Source organism: Scyliorhinus torazame, chromosome 15 (genome assembly GCF_047496885.1).
Source record: "Scyliorhinus torazame isolate Kashiwa2021f chromosome 15, sScyTor2.1, whole genome shotgun sequence".
Taxonomy (NCBI): domain Eukaryota; kingdom Metazoa; phylum Chordata; class Chondrichthyes; order Carcharhiniformes; family Scyliorhinidae; genus Scyliorhinus; species Scyliorhinus torazame.
In genome coordinates, this window is record NC_092721.1 from 25,444,177 (window position 1) to 25,470,893 (window position 26,717).

General features: G+C 44.5%; 1 protein-coding gene across 1 annotated transcript; it reads right to left on the reverse strand.

The window, feature by feature from the left end:
- Window positions 1-1,774: 1,774 nt before the first annotated feature.
- obi1 (ORC ubiquitin ligase 1) lies at window positions 1,775-26,269 on the reverse strand. Its single transcript, XM_072476207.1, has 6 exons — window positions 26,122-26,269; window positions 23,791-23,926; window positions 14,511-14,602; window positions 13,790-14,041; window positions 10,127-10,215; window positions 1,775-4,959 (listed from the first exon to the last, which is right to left on the reverse strand). Exons 1-6 carry the CDS (start codon window positions 26,203-26,205, stop codon window positions 3,432-3,434), a joined length of 2,181 nt encoding a protein of 726 aa, XP_072332308.1. The 5' UTR covers window positions 26,206-26,269; the 3' UTR covers window positions 1,775-3,431.
- Between the last annotated feature and the right edge of the window lie 448 nt (window positions 26,270-26,717).

The following is a 26,717-nucleotide window of genomic DNA, read 5'->3' on the forward strand; positions in this document are numbered from 1 at the left end:
GTACAGGTCCACAGGTCATTGAAAGGGGCAACACAGGTGAAGAAGGTAGTCAAGAAGGCATACGGCATGCTTGCCTTCATTGGCCGGGCATTGAGTATAAGAATTGGCAAGTCATGTTGCAGCTGTATAGAACCTTAGTTAGGCCACACTTGGAGTATAGTGTTCAATTCTGGTCGCCACACTACCAGAAGGATGTGGAGGCTTTAGAGAGGGTGCAGAAGAGATTTACCAGAATGTTGCCTGGTATGGAGGGCATTAGCTAGGAGGAGCGATTGAATAAACTCGGTTTGTTCTCACTGGAACGAAGGAGGTTGAGGGGAGACCTGATAGAGGTCTACAAAATTATGAGGGGCATAGACAGAGTGGATAGTCAGAGGCTTTTCCCCAGGGTAGAGGGGTCAATTACTAGGGGGCATAGGTTTAAGGTGAGAGGGGCAAGGTTTAGAGTAGATGTACGAGGCAAGTTTTTTTACGCAGAGGGTAGTGGGTGCCTGGAACTCGCTACCGGAGGAGGTAGTGGAAGCAGGGACGATAGGGACATTTAAGGGGCATCTTGACAAATATATGAATAGGATGGGAATAGAAGGATACGGACCCAGGAAGTGTAGAAGATTGTAGTTTAGTCGGGCTGCATGGTCGGCACGGGCTTGGAGGGCCGAAGGGCCTGTTCCTGTGCTGCACATTTCTTTGTTCTTTGTTTGTTGAGAAGGATTTCAGTTGGAGGAAGAAAAAACAAACAAAAAAATGGACTATATTATTATACCTGTTTGCGGGTGTTGTTTTTTGAAACGAAAAAGTATATTTATTGTGTGCATTTCTTGAAGGATATTGAAAAGGTGAAAGATGAAACCATCTTGAAGTTGATGGTTTATTTTTTTTTTTTTGGGGGGGGGGGGGGGGGGGGGGAAGTGTCATGTGAGAGTACCTTTAAGAAATGGGTGTTTATAAATGGGTGTGTATATAAATATCTGTAGTGAGAGTACCTTAAAGAAATGGGTGTATATTACTGCAGTGATGTCAGAGAGTGGGTGAAGCTGGGCTGTCTGTCAGCTTTTTACTTTCGTTTTAGACTGTTTGCTGCAGGATGTGTTTTAGTTTCGTTTTCAGAGCTGGATAGCTGCAGTCACAGCCAGAAGGTGCATTAGAGTCTCTCGCTCTGTAATCTAAAGACTGTAAATTGATCCTGGGGATTTAAAACTAATAACAGTAGTGACTTCAACCTGATGTGCTTCTGGTAAAAGATGTTTTAAGCTTTATGGATGTAAAAAGGAAAGCTTAAAGGATTATTTAGTGTTGTATTCTTTGGGGGTTGTATTTGAATTAATGGTTGCTAAGATGTTCACTGTATGTTTTAAAAAGGTTAACTTGAGTTCATAGAATAAACATTATTTTGCTTTAAAAAATACTTTTTCATTTCTGCTCTACCACACCTGTAGAGTGAGCCGTGTGCTCCCCATACCACAATCTAGTAAAAGTTGTGGGTCAGGTGAACTCCATGAGACACTTTGGGGTTCTCTAAACCCTGGCCCATAACACTAGCATGAACCATATTGGGATATTTTTAAATACAAGAACATGGTGAGTACTCGTAACACCCAGTGTGATGTCCTCTGATTACGGGCCAACTGTTTGCATAGGGCATGTTTTATCATTCAGGGCAAAGATCCATGAAAGAGTTAGCAAAGGGAGTCTTGACGTGCTTAAAGGAACTGCCTCTTTTACATAATCTCAAATGTCTGAGCAGAGAAAACCTCGCCTGGAACATAACATGCAGTGACATTTTTGAAAAGACCTTTATTGTATGAACACCATATCACAGTTGAAATTGGAATCCTTCCCTCGCTCTTCATCTATTGGTGCAAACATATGCAGAAAAATGACAAACAGGAAATGACGTGACCAGGAAATGACAAACACCAAGTCAGCGAATATATATTTCTCAAGCATAAAAATACCAAGTTTTTTCCTTAAATAATTCCACATGATGCTTGAAATGATCGGTCGAAAAATAAAACCCAGACTGCACAGCAACATGTTCATTCTAATTTCTTTGGGGAAAATATAATTTAGCAAAAGATCACTTTGTTATTCATTTCTCTGCTGGAAGAGTCTACTTTGTAAAAGTAAATTTAAATAGTCTCCTTGTATTCCAGAATCTCTATTAAGTCCAGGTAGTTTTGTTATTTATAAATCATATTTTCCCCTTCCTTTATTTAGGCTATACAATTCATACATGTACCATCAGCAGGTGGGTTACAGATGCCAATATCACGTCATGCTCAGCTGACTCATGGGTGAAGTAACCTCAATGTCACATTACTCAAAGTAACGTCCTTTGTTCCGCAGTTCATCCTTTCCAATAAGCCCTTTGAGGAGTTGATAAAATGCTAACATCTGTTGATTCAAAGTTCATTCACTATTAAGCTCAAAACTCCATGGAAAGAAAGAATGCCTACAGCATTATCGTGACAGTGGGCCCCTCCCCATTCAGCGAAACATTCCAAACCATTACTGTTTTTGAAGAATTCTATTCTCCGAAGCACATTGGTAAGATGTGATGTGCCAATTAACCAACATCAAGCTCTCGACACTATCAGAAGAAACTCGGTTGGGTGGTACGTTTGAAAGAGTTGGTTGGCCACAAGAGGAGGGTTTTTTTCTTCAATATAATAAGAGTTTACCAGATTTAAAACTGCAACTTTTAGTTACCAACTTGGAAAAAAGACTGGGCAGTTTTCCAACTCCACTAGTGACCCAAACACGAAATGAATGAGCTCAAGAATCTTATTACTGTGCCCAATTCTCCCCCAGTTCTTTAGTATTTTCTCACCATTTTCAGCTGTAGAATGCAAAAACACAAATAACCCACCCGTATAAGTTGGATATTGATCTACATTTTCTCAGCTATATTCAAAATACACCAAAGGTTTAGCTGCTGCATTTGTTTTCATGACTTGTCTTTACTGCAATGACTTTCCAGTATCATTACCCATTTTAGTAAGCAAATTGAACTCCGATTTTAAACTAAACAACAACAAAAAAAAGCACTGGTCTCCTTGCTCATTAGTGCACCCTTATAATGGAAAAGGTGGTATATCTACTGCGGAATAAATAGGGTATCAGAAACAAAGTCACGTCTCAGCAACGGGTGTTGCTTAACAGTTAAGTAGCGTTCAACACACTAGACCAGGCATTTTGCTTCCGCACTCCCCAGGAAAATGATTTCATGCCCATTTAATGAGAAAAATCACGGACTGTTGAACGCAGAAGCAGATGCCTGTATCCACTGGGTTCTATTCTGCTGCATATGTAAATGTGCTGTCCGAAATAATACCTCATAGGACGAAGGAGGGGAATCATGAAGATGATTGGATGGTTTCAAAGTTCCACAGAGGGAAAAATAATTCTAACTGCAATAAAAGGGTTTCAATTTAGAAATCTTTCTTTGATGATTTCGAGGGACTGGATAACTCTTCACCATAATACTGCGGCTTTCGTTTGCTAGTCTGGCACCTGTTGGTTGCTTCCGGCACTTTTTCATTCTCAGGTATTAAACAGCTGTGCCACAAAGATATTTTTTTATGCTGCAGGCCAGACAGTTCAGAAGACACTGAAAGGAAAGGGGAAGTAAAACTATTCTGGAAGGAAGCTTTGTCTTCTGAAGGCGATTCTTCTTTTACATCTAATGCAACAGGCGTCCCTATAGGCTTCGCAAGCATAATTCGCTCATCAGTATTTGTAATCGTATCCCTGGTACCCGAAGCACGGATGCACAGCTGATTCTGTCGCATTTTCTGTTCTAATCTTTTCTCAGCTTCGTTCAAAAGTTCAGTGCACTGCACCAGATCAGATGTCAAAGACATGTCAAGGTCAGACAGGTCCTCGGATAGCAGAGAGCACTGAGGATTCCTAAGGTTCTCGGTCTCGTCCATCATGAAGTCCAGCTCAGATATCTTTTCTCGGTAGGCTGCATCCATGGAGGTCTCACTGGATGTTCTTGAACGTATATTGCTGAATCCATGAAAACACGGAGCATCAGTAACTGGGCTACGGATTACATTTGGCATTTTCACCACAGATTTGGCCAGGGGATCTTCAACTCGAGATGTCTGCACGTTTTTCCTTCGGGTGCTTTTAAGGGTACTTTCGGTCGGAATAGATTGACAAGTACCCCAAAACGTCAGGCTACTGGAGGTGAACTCTGCATTCTGCCTGGTGCCGCAATCAGCATTTTGCTCTGACAAAGTTTGCTCCTCAGGACACACATCTCTCCAACCAGCATCATCGAAACAAAGTTTTCTGAAGTGGGTCAACTTCTTTTTACTTCCAGTTCTCTTTGTCATCAGGGGACTCGTTTCATCGTCTGTACTCTGGAGGTGGAGAGCACCAAGTGATGTGGATGGAGTACAAGGACTAGGAAGTTCAAACTGTATCTCACTCTCATCTGCAGGTGCAGTGCATGCTTCTCCCTTCTCTTTAGTCTTCCGGAACAAACACAAAGCATCATTCTCAAGGGTAGCTGTAGTCAGAAGCCCGTCATCAGCAGGGACCCGGCTTACTTGTGCCGAATCAGACACTGTTCCACCTAAACATTGCTGATGAGAGAAGCCAAAAGCAGTTGATACTGCATCATCCAACTGGTTGACTAGTGGCTGCTCGATATTACTGAGGCTCCTCCTCATGGTTACGATTCGGTTCTCCTTGGCGTCATCACAATGTTTCCATGGTTGGTTGCTGCTTCCATTTTCTCCAACAAGTAGAGAAGCAGACGGCAATTCGGGGCTGAATTTCCCCCCTTTGCTCTCTTTTTTCTCACTCTTTTCCTTCAGTTGTTGAATCTGGAGCTCCATATCTTCTATGTACTTGTCACTCCGCTCCAACGCCCTTTTTAGACGGCTCATCTCCCGTTCATACTGTTCCACCTTCGACTGCAGAGCAGCCACTGTGAACCTTCCAAATCTGAAATCATACAGAACGCATAGAAACATGAACTGGCAACAAGAATGATTCACCTTGTGAGTGAGTATCTAGTTCTGAGCTGATCTCAATGACCAGGACCACCACTGTAAATGCAAAGTGTCTAATCGGGTACTATTGTCCACAGTCTATTTAAAAATCAAAGCCATGCCTGCGACCCTTTTGTGACATACATCAGAACAGGGCACCCACACATTTTAGTGATTACAAGTTCTACACATAGGACCGGTGGTCAACTATGTGAGGTCAGGCCATTTAACTGAGAAGGAGGGCATATATTTGATTTAAAAATAAATAACATTACAGAGGATTGGGTTAACAGCAAAATCTAGCACCCGCATTCGAATCCAACAAGATTATGTTTCTGGGCCCACCAGAGAGTTATGTCATGAGTTAGGAGAGTTCAATAGGAGCATCTTTTTGCTTTAAAATTGGGTGGAAGAGGTATTTTGGGGTTAAAATTCAAGCCATGAGACTAAGCACTTTTTTCCCAATTACAGTATTGAGTGATCTAGAAGTAAAGCATTAAAAATCACGTGGCAAGGGGCAGCACTGTGGCACAGTGGGTTAGCACTGCTGCCTCACTGCGCTGAGGTCCCAGGTTGAGCTGAGGTCCCAGGTTCGATCCCGGCTCTGGGCCATTGTCCGTGTGGAGGTTGCACATTCTCCCCGTGTTTACGTGGGTTTCGACCCCACAACTCAAAGATGTGCAGGGTAGGTGGATTGGTCACGTTAAATTGCCCCTTAATTGGAAAAAAATGAATTGGACACTCTAAATTTATAAAAGGTCACGTGGCATAAATTCAAACCATTGGACAGATCATTACATTATTTTCTGAAGTTAAATCAGCATCTCAATTTGCCACTTTATGTGGTCACATTTTAGTTGCAGTATTCTTTTTGCTTTGCTTAATGGTCATTAATTGCATGTTCCATCAGCAAACAATCGCTGCTTTAAAATGTGGTTTATAAGACACGCTTATTAGCCGTCTCCTCAGGCAGGGCACAAAAACCTTTACTAAGAGCATTGCAAATGATTGGCAGATTGTTTCACAGTAAATTGATAACAGCCTACTTTCCTAAGTGAAGGGCTGGGAACACCACCCACAAAATGAGTTTCTTATTCAATGCATTAATGCTTCTTTCCAATCAACTGTGCCGACAATGTAGGAATTGCTAGGAGGTCAGTTTAAAACAAAAACTAAAATGGCCATTAAATTTAGACAATCATTTTAGGATGTACATCAGAATTCCCCATTGAAAACAAATCACTCGTCACTCTAAACATTTCGATAAAAGGTTTGGCATCTTTCACACACCATAGGAGTATAGCCTGGCTTGATACAGATATAAATGCCTTGCACAGCTCTGGCTTCTAACATGCGTGGTTAGACAAAGTGTCATTCAGCCAATTCATTTTGAGCCAAGCCAAACTGAAACATTTCAACTAAATCACCCAAATTAAATCCTGCAGGGATTGATGGCTGGGTCTGTGGAGGAGATGAAGACAACTCTACAAATCGGGTAATGACCTTTCATTTTCTTTCCGCATTGTTTAGAAATTAAAGCAGCATGGCAAAGTACGAAAGCTGTAGGTGTGTGTGCGTGAGGTAGAAACCATTGTATTAGTTCCCTGGAGCAATCAGCTAAATCTAGTGTGAGATTGCTAATATATATGTGAGAATTGTTTGATTTAGCAGCCTTACAATACTTGTTATAAATTTAACCCCATTGAAGAGGTGCAAAGACGTAGCAGCAGAACTGGTACTGGGTGTTACCAGTGCAGGTTACACAACCTCATCACATTTGGCTATCTGCTCCTTCATCACCAATTTGACTTTGACCCCTGCAATACAGAAACAAAATGGTCAAGACTGTCTCAATTGCTTCGTGTTACTTGGGACTGGACAAGCGAGTGCCCGATTCTTCTTTTTTCCCCCCAATTAAGGGGCAATTTGGCATGGCCAATCCACCCATCCAGCATATTTTGGGTTTGTGGGGGTGAGACCCATGCAGAGACAGGGAGAATGTGCAAACCCCACACAGACAGTGACCCAGGGGTGGGATCGAACCCGGGTCCTCAGCGCCGCAAGACAGAAGTGCTAACCACTTACTGGGCTGGATTTTCCCGGCCCTGCGGATACAGGGGCGGTAAATCTGGAAGTGTCCGAGAGCGGATGGTGAATTGGATCGACTGCCCCGCACCAGTAAGGGTGGCAACAAATGGAGATCACCAAGGGCCCATTTAGGGGTAATTTTGCAGCTACTCGGGAATTTTGGTGCAGGCAGAGTGACTCCCCATTGTATGCAGAGGCCGCCAGCTCAATGGTGCTGGCTATCCGCTGGCAGGTGAGGAGGTGGGGGGGGGGGGTGTGGTCTTTGGAGTCAGGGCAGCCGCGGCTTCAGAGTAACTGGTCGTCTTATCAGGAGTCTGCATCATAGAGGAAAGTTTCCAGCAAGTGCAGGCGTGGGACTCCCATCAGGTGCCGGCATCAGGGTAACCAAAGCCTGCGATAAAATCAAGCCCATTTTTTCCAGTTTTGCTATGTCTGGTGGTGGACAATGCCTGCAATTATGGAATCCCAAATGAAACTTGGCAGTGAATTGAAGTAAAAACTTCAGATAAACCAGCTTGTTGGAAAATCCCAAGCAAAAAAACACAGGCCTATCCGCATTAAGTGTTTGCACCCTACTCGTTTCCAGCCACAAAACAACATGACAAGTGCTGTTTTTCCAAGTAAGTTCATATGATCAAAGATGTTTGAATAGTGAATATATTAGCTTGTGAAAAACACAAGATTCCAATTGAAACCAATTATGACCCAACTGGTTGTAACTGGCAGCTTGCTGCATAATGAGATATTAATGAGCGCTCTCTTAAATGATCAAAACATAAACTGGCGATGAAAAGACGGCAATAGCTGCACCATAAACCCAAAATGGTTTTAAAATGAATTCGGTGGATAAAGGGGAGTGTAGGATATTATTTGAAGTAGATCTAACGGTGAATACCAGCGCAAACCATTTTCATTTTGTGTTTTAAACTCCATCAGTAAAGCACCCCATATAAACTAGACACAGTGAACCCTGGTCTAAAAAGCTTTCATACGTCAATAGCCCAGCCAATTATTTAGACTGCCTTGATGTTTAATTTCTACCTCACATGAACAACAGTTGGCAAGTCATTCTGAATGCAGCTTTGTTAGTCTACGAATCAATACATAATTTCTCATCATCTTAGACCTTTCTGATTACAGTATTACAGAATGTGGTCACAAAAGTTACATAAAACATACCACTTACGGTCCACATGCCGATTATTGAAAGGAACCCACACTTGGTCATGGACCTCCAGAAAAACTACCTTGAGGGGCTGAGGGCAACACTGGCAGGAACACCTATGTACTTGGAGCTTCACACTCGAATTTTCCCTTGGGTAATTCTTCATTATCTTCTGAGTGCCTCTCGAGGGAATCTGGTTTTCAACCGCCCAGGGATAGGGGCAGATTCTAGAGCAAGCCAATTGGTTCCCATTGATTATGCAGCAGCATTCTGCCGCACTGTGGACAGTTACATGGCGTTCATTGCCCCTGCCACGTCATGGTTCGGTCTTGCTCAGGAAATAACGTTGGCCGTGTGCTCTATTCTGCAATTCCCTGGAAGGATACATTCAGGAAGGGTGCCAGATTCACTGCATTTTCCTCAAACCTTCCTAAATGGAATCGGATGGCCTCAAAATTTTTACACAAGTAAATATAGCATGTAAACAGTGATCATATCAGTGTGTGGAAACATTATCCACCCTTCAGAATGAAGATCTGGAGCTATACTTCCCAGGGTCACTTAAAAGAGTTATTTAACAGTCCAAAGATGAACTGGTTAGGTGGATTGTCCATGCTAAATTACCCTTAAGTGTCCAAAAAGGTTAAGTGGGGTTACTGGGTTACGGGGATAGGGTGGAGGTGTGGGCTTGGGTAGGATGCTCTTTCCAAGGGCCAGTGCAGATTTGATGGGCCGAATGGCCTCCTTCAGCACTGTAAATTCTATGATACAGTAAGGAAATCAATGGCCGGGGCATTGAGTATAAGAATTGGCAAGTCATGTTGCAGCTGTATAGAACCTTAGTTAGGCCACACTTGGAGTATAGTGTTCAATTCTGGTCGCCACACTACCAGAAGGATGTGGATGCTTTAGAGAGGGTGCAGAAGAGATTTACCAGAATGTTGCCTGGTGTGGAAGGCATTAGCTATGAGGGGCGGTTGAATAAACTCGGTTTGTTCTCACTGGAACGAAGGAGGTTGAGGGGCGACCTGATAGAGGTATACAAAATTATGAGGGGCATAGACAGAGTGGATAGTCAGAGGCTTTTCCCCAGGGTAGAGGGGTCAATTACTAGGGGGCATAGGTTTAAGGTGAGAGGGGCAAGGTTTAGAGTAGATGTACGAGGCAAGTTTTTTACGCAGAGGGTAGTGGGTGCCTAGAACTCTCTACCGGAGGAGGTAGTGGAAGCAAGGACGATAGGGACATTTAAGGGGCATCTTGACAAATATATGAATAGGATGGGAATAGAAGGATACGGACCCAGGAAGTGTAGAAGATTGTAGTTTAGTCGGGCAGCATGGTCGGCACGGGCTTGGAGGGCCGAAGGGCCTGTTCCTGTGCTGTACATTTCTTTGTTCTTTGTTCTTTCTTGAAAGACAGACAGTTCTTTCATTTACAAAGGTTCTTTGGTGGGACCCAAGGGCACTTGGCATCAGTGGCTGGTCTACACTACAATTTCCTGACACCCACCTAGGAGTCCCAATTGGACTGACAATTTGTAGGTTTTACGCCAATACCCAATATCGTAGGGATATTCTGATGGATTTAGGAGTGCCTGGTGCCAGTGAACAATAACTCCTAGTTATGAGAGCCCATCAAGCCTCAAGAGAATTCAAAGTCATTAGTCTGCAAATAGTGAATTAACAATTTAAATCCCCTCATTTCTAACTTTCTTGTTTGAAGACTTAAAACTTGTCAAAAACAGCGCGTTTAAAATATTTTCCAAGTTGTCAGTGGTCTATTTCGCCAAGTTCCCATGGGACCAGAGAAAAGTAGATTAGAGGCCTTGTAACTCGTCTCTCTCTTTTAACATAGTAACTGCACATACTTTTGTGGTGATCTGCTATCAACCTCGGCCTTCAGATGCAAATTCTCTCTCACAAGGTCGCCATTTTGAACACGAAGCTTTCGGTTTGCCTGAGGAAGGAGAGGGGAAAAAAACGCTTGAAGGCTTCAAAGAAATTATGAATGCTGAAGGGGCTCTAACAAGGAAGTTTTGTCCTAACAGGTCAACATCAAAAAAGAAAATACCATTTCAATGCCAGTGTCAGCACACGTTTCTAAATATTTTCAACACTCACTATGCCAGTAACCAAGGGACAGGGCCACTTTTGAGAGAGCGAGAGTGAGTGAGAGAGACTCAAAAAAAAACACCATTTTAATTTGAACTAATTAGATTTTACAAATGAATATTTTACAACAAGATGCAGAATATATTTTTAATGCTCTACTGATGGCTGAGAGCCATTGGACAGGCATTAAGGCATTGCTCTAATGGCAAAATCATGTTTCTTGCACAGTGACCTAATCTGTGTGTAGTATGCAATGTCAATACGCATGCCATCAACAGAATTGCACCTCGGCAGCTGTTAAGGGGTAAAAGCATTAATTTATGTTTCATCTCATATTGGACTGAACTTTTTACCCAAAAGGCAATCCCTGGAGTGTACACACAAGTTACACGGCAAACAACCACTTTCCTTCATAAAGAGCAGAGGATACAGGAAGGATTTGTCAAAATAAAATACGCATTCTCAGTCTTATTCCGAAGGCCGCTTCAAAAATGGCAGCAATTCTTTTCTGGGTCAGCTACAAAGCATTACTATACCATGGTCCCCATTAGATTGTCAGCATTGCCAACATCCTTGATGGATTCATACCATGTGCACCTTTCATTAGAAAGGAACTATGATTAAAATAGTTCATACATCTTTTGACCTTCGATGGTGCGATCAGGTGGTCAAGTGAACGCGACTAAAACAATTGTGACCCGTTCAGCACCCAGATATTTTCAATTGTTTGCATTTTAATGCATCAATATTTGGCACAAGTGACTTATTTCCGACGGTAATCCTAAATAACCTCAAGCAAGGACAAGAAAAGGCCACACACAGGCATTTACACAAATCTGGATGAAAAATAAGAGGTCAAAAAACAATAATGATCCAAAGCATACAGCCGGGTGAACCACTGATCGAATCTCGCAATAAGTCAAACAGAAATCGAAAATCAAGAATGTTTCGAGTGCACAAACTCAGACAGTCACCACTCGAGAAAGAGGTTAGTGCTCCTGATCCAGTAACATACTCTAGGTTTTCCACTAAACGTTGATGGGAGTGCTCCGTTTCTGTCAACAGAACGAGATGAAAAGGAGAGGACAGCACAAGTTATTTTCAAAGGGAGCTCTCGTGCTTACTTCATAATAGAAGCTTGCAGGATTGTGCCCGAGTAGATTGCATTTGAGAAACGCTATTAATCCTGGCTTTCCTGGAAGCCAAACCTTGGCATCAAGGATTTTGTACATCTTAAAACCATGATGCTATAAAAAGACTAAGAGAGGTCAAGACTATTCACATTAGGAGAAATGTCAGAGGAGAGATTTTAAAGTCATGAAGAGAAATCGATATAGAGTGGATGTGGAAAATCTCTGCAAACCAAAGATAATCAGGGGAAATAATAAACGATGGGACAATTGAAATGACTCAAGTAAACTATTCACTCACAGGATTTACGGAGTTATGAGAGACAGTGCCACCTGGCGCATGCAATGTTCAACGAGTAGTTTTCCAGTTTTTAACAAATTCTTCTGGGATTTAAGTTCGCGCTGAGGCATAGCCAGGAATAGAAAGCGATAAGAAAGGGCCTGTGCAGGCATTAAGCAAGGAACTAACCAATATAGTGTCTAGTTAGACTGTCACGGTAGTTCATTCATAGAGCCAGCTGGGGGGGTGATGATGATGGGCCGAACAGCCTCCCACTGTGTCGTGCGATTTCATGATAATGGCTAAATCTTGCGCCAGTAATATCGGTGACACTGTGATCATTTGTTTCATTACTCCTCCAAAATTTATAGCTAATTCCGGAACCTGAACATGGGCAGTTGAATGTGGAAATCCAATGCTGTGATTCTGCACTTCTCCAGAGAGTACGCGGTTTAGGTTTCTTGCCCCCCCCCCCGCCCCCCGCCACATCACAACCAATGGGAAATTAAACTTGCGAGATACATACATATATACAGAGAAGATAGGAGCAGGACCTTCAAGCCTGCTCCGTCATTCATCACGATCATGGCTGATCATCCAATTCAATAGCCTATTCCTGCTTTTCTTCCATAGCCTTTGATCCCATTGTCCCCAAGTGCTCTATCTAGCAGCCTCTTGAATATATTCTATGTTTTCGCATCAACTACTTCCTGTGTTAATGAATTCCACAGGCTTACCACTCTTTGGGTGAAGCACTGTCTCCTCATCTCTGTCCGAAATGGTTTACCCTGAATCCTCAGAATGTGATCTTCATGTTTACACTTAATCTCGCTGCAAAAACCCCAAAAGAAATTATATCTGGCCACAAGTGTAATTGGATGTTTAAACAAGAGAGTAATTTTATATTTATTAAATGTCAAATTTTGCAAAAAATTATTTCTCTCAGTTGACATTTTCAATTTAAGCCCATGTTTTATGCCCTAATCAGCCCTTTTGCCAACTGTAACCATATTTTATTTAAAGGGGAGGAATTTAGCCTTCCTAGCTTGCTGCCGGTGAGAATGTTTTTCCTATTCATTTACAGATGTGCGTGTTGCTGGCTGGATCAGTATTTATTGTCCATCCCTATTTGCTAGTGTTCATTTCAGAAGGTATTTTAAGAGCCAACCACAGTGTTGTGGATCTGGTTACATGTGGGCCAGACCAGGTAAGGACGGCCGGGTTCCTTCCCTAAAAGGACATTAGCGAACCAGATGGGTCTTTGCAATAATCAACAATGGTTATATGGTCATCATTAGACTTTTAATTCCAGATTTTGTTCATTGAATCAAATTTCACCATCTGCCATGGTGGGATTCGAACCCAGGTCCCCAGAGCATTACCCTGGGTCTCTGGATTGCTAAATGGTAGGAATGTGAAACACTCCCAAAGGGAGTTTTAAAAAAAAGCAAATAGTACCGATGCCTTTAAGGGGGAGTTAGATAAACGAACGATTGAGAAAGAAATAGAGGTATAGATGTAGAATGATGGGAGGAGGCTTGGATGGAGCACAAATGCCGAAATGATTTGCTTAGGCCAATCGGCCTGTTTTTTGCCATCTGATTAGTGTTATTTGTGGGGCCTTGACGTGCATAAATTGGCCATCACCCTCCATCACAATGGCAGCTCCAGTTCAAAATTAACTTAATTGGTTACAAAGCACTTTGGGATGTGCTGAGGTTGTGAGAGGAGCTATAAAAATGCACGCTCTTTCCTTCCAACAAATCAGTTCTATTGGGCACTATGGGGTAGAAAGTCATCTTAGGTAGTATCGTATCCACTGCCGGTTATTCAGTTTCCTTGCACTCAATGGAATTAAACACAAGGCCCCGCGTGTGGTGGGCAGCCACTTCAATGCAGCCAATCCAGTGCCACCCATTTTGTTCCCCCATCAAAGATGAATCTTTAAGCCTCACGGGTCTCTCTCGCTCCTGTACTTTCTTCATGAACAACATGTCGAAATTACCTACTTCTTTCAGTTTATCCAAATCGGCTTTTGCTTTGGCGTAGATTTCCGTAGCTGCTTTTAATTTGGTCCTCCATTCCTGCTGGCTGACTAGGTCAGGGGTGTCGTCTTGCTCAGTTGGCCTTTGCTTCTCGTTTTCAGCGTTGCTCGTAGGTGACACCGTCACTGGATCGAAGACAGTTTTCAGCTGCGATTCCAAGCTCAGGTTTTTGCCTCGAAGATCCTCAATTTCTTTCTGTAAGGACTCAATTTCCTCCTAAATATGAAAAGATATTTTTAAGCAGACGGAAATAATCATCAGGAAAGTCTTCAGAGTAGGCCTTCCACTTCCAGACAACACAGGGCGGAAAGCAGCCAAGGAAAAGGGCCAAGGCACTGGGTAGTTCTGAGAGAGCCAAAGATGCTTCAGACTATGTTGCCCTTTCCTTCTAGACTCTGGAACACCTCAGATCCTGCCAAACCTTGATTTGGCCATCCCCTACATTTCGAAAAGTCAGTACTATTCCTCAGTGCAACCCCCCCCGCCAAAGGTTATCAGATATATAATCCATGTCGCACACAAATCCAAGTTTTGGAGAACTCTTGATTGCTTGCAATATTTTGCCAATTCAAGGGGTTATGCATTTTATATCACCACAATCGTTTATCATTTGCTGCTTTTTTTATTCCACCCCTACTCAAGGCCACATGAAAAAAGTATTTTTTCAATAATAAACACACATTACCTCATATTCTTTATGCAACAGCTCCAGCCTGGTTTTTCGAAGGTGTCGCTTGACTGATGGACTGTCGCAATTCTCTGTTCCATCTGTTCCGCCTGATTGGAAATGGTCTAAAATTAGTAATGGCGCCTCTGCAATACTGTTAATTAGGTATAGAGTTTGTAATCTTCCTTTGCTTTCAATGTGGCCAAAGAGACTTAGGAACTTCAAATTCTGTTTTTTAACAACCTGCTCCCACTAAGTTTGTGCTGAGTTTGTATGTATTCATCGCTGCATTTACCTCATCTGTAACTGCGTAACGCAGCAGGCCCAACATCATATCCACTTGAATGACATCGGCTGGCATGACAACATTTCAGAAACCGGACTGCAGTGGTTAAATAAAATAATAATAATAATAATCGCTTATTGTCACAAGTAGGCTTCAATTAAGTTACTGTGAAAAGCCCCTAGTCGCCACATTCCTGCGCCTGTTCAAGGAGGCCGGTACGGGAATTGAACCCATGCTGTTGGCTTTGTTCTGCGTTACAAGCCAGCTGTTTAGCACACTGTTTAGCACACTAATAAAACTGGAAACATTGCACCAAATGAAGTTCTAGTGGCAACGACTGTGCTGAGGAGGCCAGAAGGTATATCTTGTCACGTGAGAGTACCTTTAAGAAATGGGTGTTCATCAAATAGCTGTAGTGATGTCAATGTGTGGGTGGAGCTGGGCTGTCTGTCTGCTTTCACTTCTGTTTTTGAGCTGGCAGCTACAGTGTGTGTTCAGTTTTGTTTTCAGAGTTGGAGCTGCATCCAGCCAAAAAAGGTGTAATTTTGATCTCTCTCTGCATGAAAAGAATGTCTTCAGATCACTTGCTAATTTAAAAGTGATAACTGCTCTCAGTAGGGAATTTAAACCTGATGTCTTTGTTAAAGAAGGTATTTGTCTTATGGATGTTGCCCGGAAAGATTTTTTTTTTTTTTTTTTAGAAAATATTTTGTTGAAGCATTTGCAATTTTCACAATTTAACATATTGACATTTCTAAAGCAACCGTGTGGGTCGGCGCACAAAATACCCCCTAAAATAACAACAAACAATAGACCACGTACCCCACTTCTCCCGCCCTATCCCCAATTACCCGTATACTAAATTCCCTGTCCTTATTTAACGTTACCATGCCCCCTGTTTTCCTCCGCCCCCTCTCCCCCCTTACTGCTGACGTTCAGTTTTTGTTAAAGAAGTCGCTGAACGGCCGACAACTCTGGGCTAATCGCTGTATTGAGCCTCCCTGAAAGAACTTGATTTTCCCCAGACTGAGACTCTCTACCATATCGCTGACCCACACTCCTGATTTTGGGGGCTCCGAGTCCCTCCATCTCAGCAAGATCCGTCTCCGGGCCACCAGGGAAGAGAAGGCCAGAATATCAGCCTCCCTCTCCCCCCTTTGCCCCTGGATCTTCCGACACCCCAAATATTGCTTATTCCGGACTTGGAGTTCCCCTACCTTCCAGGTCTTCCGACATAACATTCGCAAATCCCTGCCAGAATTCACTCAGTTCCGGATATGCCCAAAACATATGAACGGTTTGCTGGGCTACCCCCCCACTGCCCACATCTGTCCTCCACCTCCACGAAGAACCTACTCATCCGAGCTACCGTCATGTGGGCCCTGTGGACTACCTTGAACGGAATCAAGCTAAGTCTAGCACAGGACGAGGATGCATTTACCATTTTCAAGGCTTTTTTCCCCCACAGTTCAGTTTCCAGCTCCCCTCCTATCTCTTCCCACTTCATCTCTCTGATAGGGGCCCCTTCTCACTCTAACAATTCCCTGTACATGTCCGGAACCTTCCCACCTCCAACCCCTGTTTTTGGCAGCACTTTATCCTGTAGTCCCCTCAGTGGGAGGCGAGGAAAGCTTGGGACCTGTCTCCGTACAAAGTCCCGCACTTGAATGTACCGAAACCCGTTCCCACCCGGCAAAGCAAACTCCTCCTCTAATGTCTCCAAGGTCAGGAGGCCCTCCTGGATGAATAGATCATCAAACCTCTCAATCCCTGCCCGCTGCCGTATCTTAAAGCCCCCATCCAGCCCCCCCGGGACAAACCGGTGATTGTCACAGATCGGTGACCACACTGACGCCCCCTCCAGTCTCATACGCTGCCTCCATTGCCCCCACACCCTCAGGGCTGCCACCACCACAGGACTTGTAGAGTACCGAGCCGGCGAGAACGACAGTGGCGCCGTCAGTAAAGCCTCCAGACTCGTACCTTTGCAGGATGTTGCCTCCATCCCCTCCCAGACCGACCCCTCCCCCACTACCCACTTCCCGATCATCGATATGTTGGCAGCCCAGTAATAGTTAATAAAGCTCGGGAGAGCCAATCCCCCTTCCCCGCGGGCCCGTTCCAGGAGTGCCCTCTTTACTCTTGGGGTTTTACCCGACCATATAAACCTCAATATCGCCACATTAATACTTCTGAAAAAAGCCTTTGGGACAAAAATCGGGAGACACTGAAAAAAGAAAAGCAGTCTCGGAAGGACAGTCATCTTCACCGTCTGAACCCTCCCCGCCAGCGTCAGTGGGAGCATGTCCCATCTACAAAAATCCCTTCTCATTTGATCCACTGCTTTGCCCAAATTTAGCTTGTGAAGCTGCCCCCAATCCTTGGCCACTTGAATCCCCAGATACCTAAAACTCTTCCCAAGAGTTAAAAGGTAACTCCTTCAGCCTCCTTCCCTGCCCCTGTGCCTGAATCACGAACATCTCGCTTTTTCCCATATTTAACTTATAGCCTGAAAATCGCCTAAATTCTCCAAATACCTCCACGATTTTGGTCATCCCCCCCCCACCGGGTCCGTGATATAAAGCAGCAAATCGTCAGCATAGAGAGAGACCCTGTGCTCCACACCCCCTCTCACTGTACCCCTCCAGGTATTTTCTGCTCTCAGAGCCATTTCTAACGGTTCTATGGCCATGGCAAACAGTAATGGGGAGAGCGGGCATCCTTGTACGCCGACAAAGACTGAAGTATTCTGACTGGACTCGGTTAGTTCTTACATTTGCCACCGGGGCCTGGTACAGTAGCCGGACCCACTCCACAAATCCCTGCCCAAAGCTGCCTAAAATATCCCATAGATATATCCACTCCACTCAGTCAAAATCTTTCTCCGTGTCCATGGCAATTACAACCTCAGCCTCACATTAAGAAGCTGTCTAATGTTGGATGTTAGGTGCCCGCCCTTTACAAATCCTGTCTGATCCTCCCCAGTTATCTCCGGGACACAATCCTCTATTCGAGTGGCCAGGATCTTTGCCAACAATTTGGCATCTACATTCAAGAGGGAGATTGGCCTGTACGACCCACAGCTCTCCGGATCCTTGCCACGCTTCAGGATGAGAGAAATTGATGTCTGTGATAATGTGGGGGAAGTACTCCCAGCTCCTTGGACACGTTGAAAGCCTGAACCAGGAGCAGCCCCAGTAACCCAGAGAACCTCTTATAAAATTCCACTGGGAACCCATCAGGCCCCGGGGCTTTACCCGATTGCATCGCCCCCAATCCCTCTATCACCTCCCCAAGCCCAATCGGGCCCCCCAGGGCCTCCACCACCTCCTCATTTACCTTCGGGAACTCTAGCCTCCCCAGGAATTGATTCATGCCCTCCTCCCCAACCGGGGGTTCCGACTCTTATAGCTGGCTATAAAATTCCCGGAACACTTCATTCACCGCCCTCGGGTCCGTCACCGTCTTCCCCCTCAAATCCTTTATTTTCCCTATTTCTCTCACTGCCTCCTGTTTCCTCAGCTGATGTGCCAGCATCCTGCTGGCTTTCTCCCCATGTTCATAGATTGCTCCTTTTACCCTCCTCAGCTGACCCTCCACCTTTCCTGTGGAAAGGAGCCCAAACTCCATTTGAAGTCTCTGATGCTCCTTCAGGAGCTCCTCATTTGGAGACTCTGAATATCTCCTGTCCACCTGTAAGATTTCTCCTACCAACCTGTCCAGCTCCGACCGCTCAGTTTTATCCCTCTGGGCTCGAATCGAAATACATTCCCCTCTAATGACCGCTTTCAATGCCTCCCAGACCACCCCAGCTGCAGTCTCTCCCATGTCATTGATCTTTATGTACCCCCGAATGGCCTCTCTCACTCGCTCACAGATCTCCTCATCCGCTAACAGCCCTGTATCTAGTCTGCACTGTGGGCGCTGGGACATTCCCGTATCTGCCCGTAGGTCTATCCAGTGTGGTGCATGATCTGAGACCACAATTGCTGAATACTCAGTGTCCTCAACCACTGCTAACAAGTGTCTCTAGCACGAAGAAAGCTATCTTGGAGCACGCCTTATGTATGTGAGAGTAGAATGAATATTCCCTGCTCCTTGGTCTCTCAAGTCTCCACGGATCCACCCTCCCATGCGCTCCATCAACCCCCGCAGTTCCTTTGCCATTGCTGATAGCTTCCCCAACCTAGCACTCGACCGGTCTAACCTCAGGTCCAGGACCGTATTAAAGTCACCCCCCATGATCAGCCGGTGCGAGTCAAGGTCTGGGATCTTCCCCAGCACCTTCCTGATAAACGTGACATCATCTAAGTTTGGGGCATATATATTCACTAGCACCACTGCCATTCCCTCTAGCTTCCCACTAACCATAATAAATCTGCCTCCCGGGTCTACCTCTATCCTCTCCACCTCGAATGTCGCCCTTTTATTAATCAGGATAGTCACCCCCCTTGTTTTAAAGTCCAGTCCTGAATGAAACACTTGCCCGACCCATCCCTTCTTCAATCTAATTTGGTCTCCCAGCTTCAAATGTGTCTCCTGTAACATAGCCACGTCCGCTTTTAACTGTCTCAGGCGTGTAAACACACAAGCTCTCTTAACCGGCCCGTTCAGTCCACGAACATTCAATGTAACCAGTCTGGTGGGGGGGGGGGGGGCTTTTGCCACCCCTCCCCTGATGGTCAACCATGACCTTTCCTCGGCCAGCTCCTGGCCCGTGTTCTGCACATCACGTGATCCGCCCTGCGGCGGCGACCGCCATCTGATCTCCATCTCCAGTCTCCTAACTGTCCCTTACCCATCAGCAGTATCCCGCACCCCTTCCCCACCCGTCAACATTTTCCCGCACCCCTTCCCCCCCCACTTCATCTTTCCTCAGCTCTCCCCCCACTTTGCTCCCGTGAACCAGCTATCTCAGCATCTCCGACCCTCTGGCGTCAAAAAGCCTGCCGACTGCCAGATTCTATCACAGCTAGCAATAACACAAGCACTCAACACAGTAACAACAATCCCAAAAAGCAAACATACCCTCCCCCAACGCGCAGGCAACGAAGTAAACCCCTCCCCCTTTAACCGATTCTTAGCAGTCACATCACCTTCAAACAGAATCCAACACAAAAGAAGCTTCAAGCAGCTTAAGTGAAATTATGCATGCAAGAATCAACCATCCTTCTTGCAGAAACTAAAACATCCCATCACATCTTAAAAGTTCTTCCCTCCATCCAGTACATAAAACAATAAATCAAAATCAAATTACACAAAAAGAGGGGAAAGAAAAAAAAATTAACACACCAAAACCCTTTTCTTCCCGAACATCGCAACTTAACTCACAGAATTAAAAGACCGAAATTCTAAACAAGACAAAGCAGAACACCAAACCATTTTCCTCTCCTCCTCGCCACTCCATCCCGTCCCTCAAACTCAGCCCTCCACAGTTAGAATTTAAAAGTCCTTAAGCCAGATTATTGTCTTTCATGAAAGTAACACCTCTTCCGGAGAATTAAAGTACAGCTCTCCGTTCTCACAGGTCACCCAAAGACATGCCGGGTACAACAGTCCAAATTTAATGTCTTTCTCAAACAGGGCCACCTTAACTTTGTTGAAACTTGCTCTCCCCTTTGGGAGTTCTGGTCCCCAGTCTTGGGACACCCGGAACGCTGATTCTTCCCACATGTGCCGTTTCGTCTGCCTGGCCCACGTCATGATATGCTCCTTGTCGAGGAATCGATGTAGCCTCACCCCATGGCCCTCGGGGGCTCACGATCCTGGGCTTATGTACGAGCACCCTGTCCACCTCCAGCGGCTTGTCAAACACATCGGCCCCGAATATCTCCTGCAACATCTTCCCCACATACGCTCCCGCACCTGATCCCTCCTTCCCCTCTGGCAGCCCGACTATTCGGATATTTTGCTTGCGAGACCGGTTCTCCAAGTCTTTCACTTTATCCAGCAGTCGTTTCTGGCTGTCCTGTAGTATGCTAATTTACAAAGCCATTGCAGTGGACTCCTCCTCTCGTTCAGTCGCCAGCTCCTGCAACTTTAGAATGTCCTGTCCCTGGGTCGTAATTTTCTCCTCCACCCGATCAACCATCTCCTTAATCGAGGCTATCATCTGAGTTACAGCTTCTGTGCACTCCTTGTGATGCCGGGTGAACTTCTCATCCATTGTTCCATCGACCAGTGAGCTGGCGTGGTCACGCTTTGTCTCGTTACCGTTGAGCTCGATGACCTCTGATTTTTGCTTTCACTCATCTTTTCGTTTCTCCTATTTCGACTCGGATTTGGACACGATTCCATAAATTGAGGGTCACCTCCTTTTCCTCTCCCTTCGATCAACTAATGTTGAGAGATTTTCTGAAAAATCCGGCTTAAACACCATTAAAAAAACACTTCAGGCGCGAGCTGCTTAATGAGCGACCGTTTACTCCATGGCCGCCACCAGAAGTCATTGCTAGGAAAGATTAAGGGTTACTTATAGAGTACTGTATTCTTTGGGGAAGTATTTGAGTTGATAGTTGCTAAGATGCTTACAGTGTGTTTATAAAATGTGAACGGGATCCATATAATAAACATTGTTTTGTTTTAAAAGTACTTTAGATTTCTGTTGCATCACACCTGTAAAGTAGGCCCTTGTGCTCCCCATAACCAAAATCTATTAGAAGTGTTGGGTCAGGTGAACTCCATGATACACTTTGGGGTTCTCTCAACCCTGGCCCGTAATAATCAAGTTGTGATGAAACTATATGGGTAGTAAACTGGTCTGTATTAAATGTTAGCCTCTGCTTGATCGTGAAACTAGATTTTAAATTTTGATTCGCAAATAAAAAATGATTAGATGCCATTGTCGGGCGGGTGATCCCAAATTCATAAACACACGTCATGTGTATATTAACCATTTATGTGTTTGTTGGCACGACAAGTGTGCAAGTGTTCTTTTGATCGTCATGTATGCTTAATACCCTTGGTGTTTATTGGTCATCTATAATGGTGTGTGACATGGGTGAAAACGCCAGATTTCAACATCACAGAAATACCAGCAACATTGTACGGAGATGGGAACTGCCACCATGGTGAGCCTGACCAATCGGAATAACTGCTCCAGGCCAGCAAAAGACAGCAAGTTGAGCCCGTACGCAAGCAGCCCCAACAGAATAAGGGCAAACAGTCTCCCATCACTTTCTGGAGGGAGGGCGAGGGAAAGTCTGGCGCATCTCATGACTGAGAATGTTGATTCAATCAACTACTGATAAGAGTCAGAGTATTGCTCGCAACTGTTGGATGAAATCCTAGATACTGCACCAAGAGATGTCAGATAAATCCATGCCAGGATTCCAAACCTTCGGTGCAGGAGGAAAATTGCAAAAGTATCTGCACTAAATGGTCGATTTTCGTTCAGCAATTACATTGGTAAAGTGCATTTACTTTTATTTTGCGAGGCGTTTGCTGCTAAAATTAGAGCATCTGGTTTTAAAACACCACCCCTGTAGCTACACCTGTGGTTAGTCAGAAATTTCTATTCGATAGCATTGTTTTTTCCCCAAATGTAGGTTTGTCCCAATTAATTCTGGCGTTTTCAAAAATTTCTTTCAGCTATAAAATGACAGGCTTAAGGATCAAAGACAATGCTGAAGAAACCTGTGTTTTGTGGTGTGGGAAGAGAGGGAAACTAAATTCAACTATGTGCAAGTAAAGAAGAATACACAACCCAAGAGGTCTTCCTCTCTTTTGCGGAGTCAAAAAGTTGCTTATACTTAACTCTAGAAAGCACAAAATACCTATCTCACTCACCAACAACGTGCGTCAGTCTGATCTAGTGGGATTCTCACATACACATCAGATGCAGGCTACAACCGCACCCTTTCTGGTAAAGTTCACCGATAGTGACCTCTTTGCTGCACTGTATCCAGAAAGCTTATTTCAAATCTAAAATATATCCCAAAGGTAGTAAGCAGGTATAAATGGATAATGCCGAATACAACTACATACTTTTTGTTATACAAGGGCAGTACTGCTGATGTGAATAGAGTATTCACTACTCTATGTGATGAATTAATTTACAAATATACGCCTGGTATACTCATAAGGTCAGCAAATATTGCTGTGGAAAACCATTTTGGGTTACTCGCTCGGTAATTGGATGCCACCAGGTAAAGTCAGGACCTATTCTATCAATACGAGGGCACTGTCATGCAGAAGTATCATCGGGATCTCAATAATGTCATTAAACACTGTATTCTGCCTGAAAATAAAAGACAGACGGTATCCGTGTTTGTGATGGCTTAAACAAAAACTTTGCAAATAAACACCCTGAACAAGATTACTTATTCTTTTAAAAAATGCACGAAAAAGTTTACTACTTTGTAAACACTCTGCTAATCTTCAGTCTGAAACCTTTGCTACATACCACACAAATGATAATTTCCAAGCTTGGATAGCAAGTCACACCATGCAAGAGAAGGTAGCTCATTTAAACACAATAGCACCGCGAGTGTACATACACCACATGGACTGCAGAGGTTCAGGAAGGCAGCTCAACACCCACCTTCCCAAGGGCAATTAGGGATGGGGGAATAAATGCTGGTTTAGCCAGTAATGTTCACATCCATGAATGAATTTTTAAAAAAAAATTGGCCTCCTGCATGTTCACAATACAACATCAGGCTCGATATGCTTCAAATGCCTGATGCCAAAACTCCAGTAATTTGTCAGGGAAGCAATGTCAGCGTATTTGTGTTTGGATGTGATGTGACACTCAATAATTCAGTGCATTAATAGTGAAACTAGTCCACATGCTTGGATCCCTAAAGTTTTTCCTCCATGTGTGCTAACTTGATATATTTCCACATACAACCAAATTTAAACAAATAAGGAGGTTGAGATGCACCGGATTATCAGTTTCTATCCTCACAAAGAAACACAGTTTCTTCTCTTTTAAAACAAACTAAATTAAGCCTTTTTATAATGAACTGGGAAAAAGTGAAAAGCAATTAGCTCATCCTAAAGGAGCCTTACCCAGTACTTCCTTGAAAGGATTTTCAGATGTTATTGGAATTCTGCAAGTTGGGCATTGGGCGCTGTTTTTCAGCCAAGACTGCAGGCACATGAAGCAGAAGACATGGTTGTTTGAACAGATAACTGGCTGACGTACCTAAAACATTTGCAAAATGGGTTTTAGTTGAGATTAACACATTCACATAACTGACTCTTTTTAAATGAGTCTTATCACATCAGATATTTAACAGCAGCAATAGTGTCTCGATGCACTGGTTAGAGACATGACTCCGAAAGTGAACTGCAACTATATTACAAATTGAACATTCTGCAAAATATATTACTGTCAATAACTTAATTTCAGTGATTTGCATGCCTAACCCAGCATGTGTATCTTCTCAGAATGAATAAGGCACAGGAGTCTGCCATTTAGCCCATTATCTGCACCAGCTCTCCAAACGAGCATTGTGACATAGTGCTATTCCCCTGCCTTTTCCCCAAAGCCCTGCACCATCATTTGAATAAAGACAATCATCTAATGCCCTCCAGAAATGCCTCGATTGAACCTGCCTCCAACTCACCTTCAGGTAGTGAAATTCCAGATCAGAACCGCTTTCCGTGCGAGGTTTCTTTCTCACATCACATCTGCTTCTTTTCCAAATCACTTTAAAATCTGTGCCCTCTCATTCTTTATAGACAATTTATGTTTAATCACAATTATAGATTTTTGAAATATAAATTTAAAGTACCCAATTACTTTTTTCTCCAACTAAGGGGGAATTTTAGTGTGGCCAATCCACCTACCCTGCACATCTTTGGGTTGTGGGGGCGAGACCCACGTAGACACGTGTAGGACAATGTGTAAACTCCACACGGACAGTGACCTGGGATCGAACCCGGGTCCTCAGCGCCGCAAGGCAGCAATGACAATTATAGATGTTAAGGTTGATTTCATGAAAAAATAATGAGCTGCCTTGTCTGTTGCTGCAGTCAAAGGTCTTGGTTTCAAGTCCACTCCAGAGCCTTGAGCCTATAATCCAGGCCAGTGCTTCAGAACAGCACAGGGGGAGCTTTGCTCTGTTGTGGTGCCAAACTTCAAATAAGATATGAAGCCAAGGTCCTATTAGCCCTCTGGAGATGAATATAAATGTCTTCAAAGAGTAGAAATGTTATCCCGGCCCAGGCTAATATTCATCCCGAAGTCAATACCCAAATCTGACCATTTTCTTCATTGTTGATTGTGGAAGCTTATTTATGTAAACTGGTTGCACGGTTTCCTTTGTTGCACAACAGCACGATAGTGCAGTGGTTTGCACTGTTGCTTCACTGCACCAGGGACTCTGGTCCGATTCCCGGCTTGAGTCAGTGTCTGTGCGGAGTCTGCACGCTCTCCCCATGTCTGTGTGGATTTCCTCCCAAAAGGCCTGAAAGATGTGAGTGTTCGGCCGAACAGGTGCCGGAGTGGGGACTGGGGGCTTTTCACAGTAACTTCATTGCAGTGTGACACTAATAAAGATTATTACAATGACGACACTCCAGAAATACTGACACACTGGCTGCAAAAATACTTTGAGCTGTTGTTGTGAACACAAGCACATAAATAAAAGTCTACTTTTAACTGTTGCATTCATACAAACTTGCCTTGTACAAGCACAGAAAACATAAAAAGCAATAATCCACAAGTACACCCAACAACCTTATTGTTTCATGCCACACTTGCCAATGGTCAGTTTCCAGTAATTGCAAACAATAAGGCACAATGCATACTGAAACTAGCAGACGGATGTTTATCCTCCTCATTCCACAATGTTTGAAAATGGTACCAGGCAAAGTGATGGCATTAACCACCAAGTCGAATGAAATAATGTACAAAGGCACATTAAAAAGTTCTGGGAAAAATGCACAACCTGAAACTTCCTGACACCACTCGCTAACGTGAGCAGAGTTACCCAGAGTTACTGCTGCCATTAAATAGCTCTTCATTCCGAGAGTGCAGCCAAACTGATGCGGAAGTGAGAGTCTAACCCCGAGAGAGAGTGTTCACGAGTTTCCCTTCCTTTCCCAACTTCGACTCTGCGCCGCAAAAGTTCGTGCTGATTTTAAAACAAACAAAAAAGAAAATAATGAACTAAAACGAAAAACGAAATGTCCCAAATTTCACCACCATCATTTCCTAAATTGCATTTACAAGGAGGGAATGGAGATTTTCAGCGGAGGAGAAACAAAAACTCAGTTGATGGAGAAGTTACAAAGAGAGAGAGACAGACAGACAGATGCATCTTCCCGGTTGCAGTGGTACAGATGCCCCCCCCCGGCCTGCAGTGAGCAGCCCTCCCTGTTGTTGCACAGTACCTTGCCCAGGCAGATCTGGCACGAGATGGGCAGGGTGAGGCTGAGTGTAACATTCTGAACGTTCTGCGGCGCCGGCTTCTGCATTGTCTCTGGAACGCCAGCCCGGAGCACGCGGCCCAGGACACCAGGGGGAGCCCCGCAGCGCGCACGCGCGTCTGCCCCGGCTCCGCCCCCAATCCCCAGCACTTTGCTACACTGGCAGCAGCTCAGCCGAGGGCGCCATAATGCACTCTAGCGGCGGCGGGGCAGTTACTTTAGAAGGGAACAAATGTCATTTCCAACTTGAGAGGAACTATTTAAACACCCATATCCAGCCTGGCACAGTACACCCCAGCGCAACACCCCTCGCCACACACACACCAGCCTCCAGGGCACCCACTGCACCAGCCTCCAGGGTACTCACCCCACCAGCCTCCAGGGCAGCCATGACACCAGTCTCCAGGGTACTTACCGCACCAACTTCCAAGATACCACCACTCCAGCCTCCAGGGCACCCACCACGCCACCCCACCCTGTTCCCTACACCCCCGGCCCAACACGAACCCCCGCCCAACCCGAACTCACCCCCTCAGCCCAGCCCGAATCCCCTACCCTCA

Coding starts and splice junctions, on each gene's coding strand:
- obi1 (XM_072476207.1), bottom strand. CDS start 26,205: ATGCAGAAGCCGGCGCCGCAGAACGTTCAGAATGTTACACTCAGCCTC. Junction 23,927..26,121: donor GCCAGATCTGCCTGGGCAAG/GTACTGTGCAAC, acceptor CAAATGTTTTAG/GTACGTCAGCCAGTTATCTG. Junction 14,603..23,790: donor TCCTTTCAAGGAAGTACTGG/GTAAGGCTCCTT, acceptor ATTTCCAATCAG/GCGGAACAGATGGAACAGAG.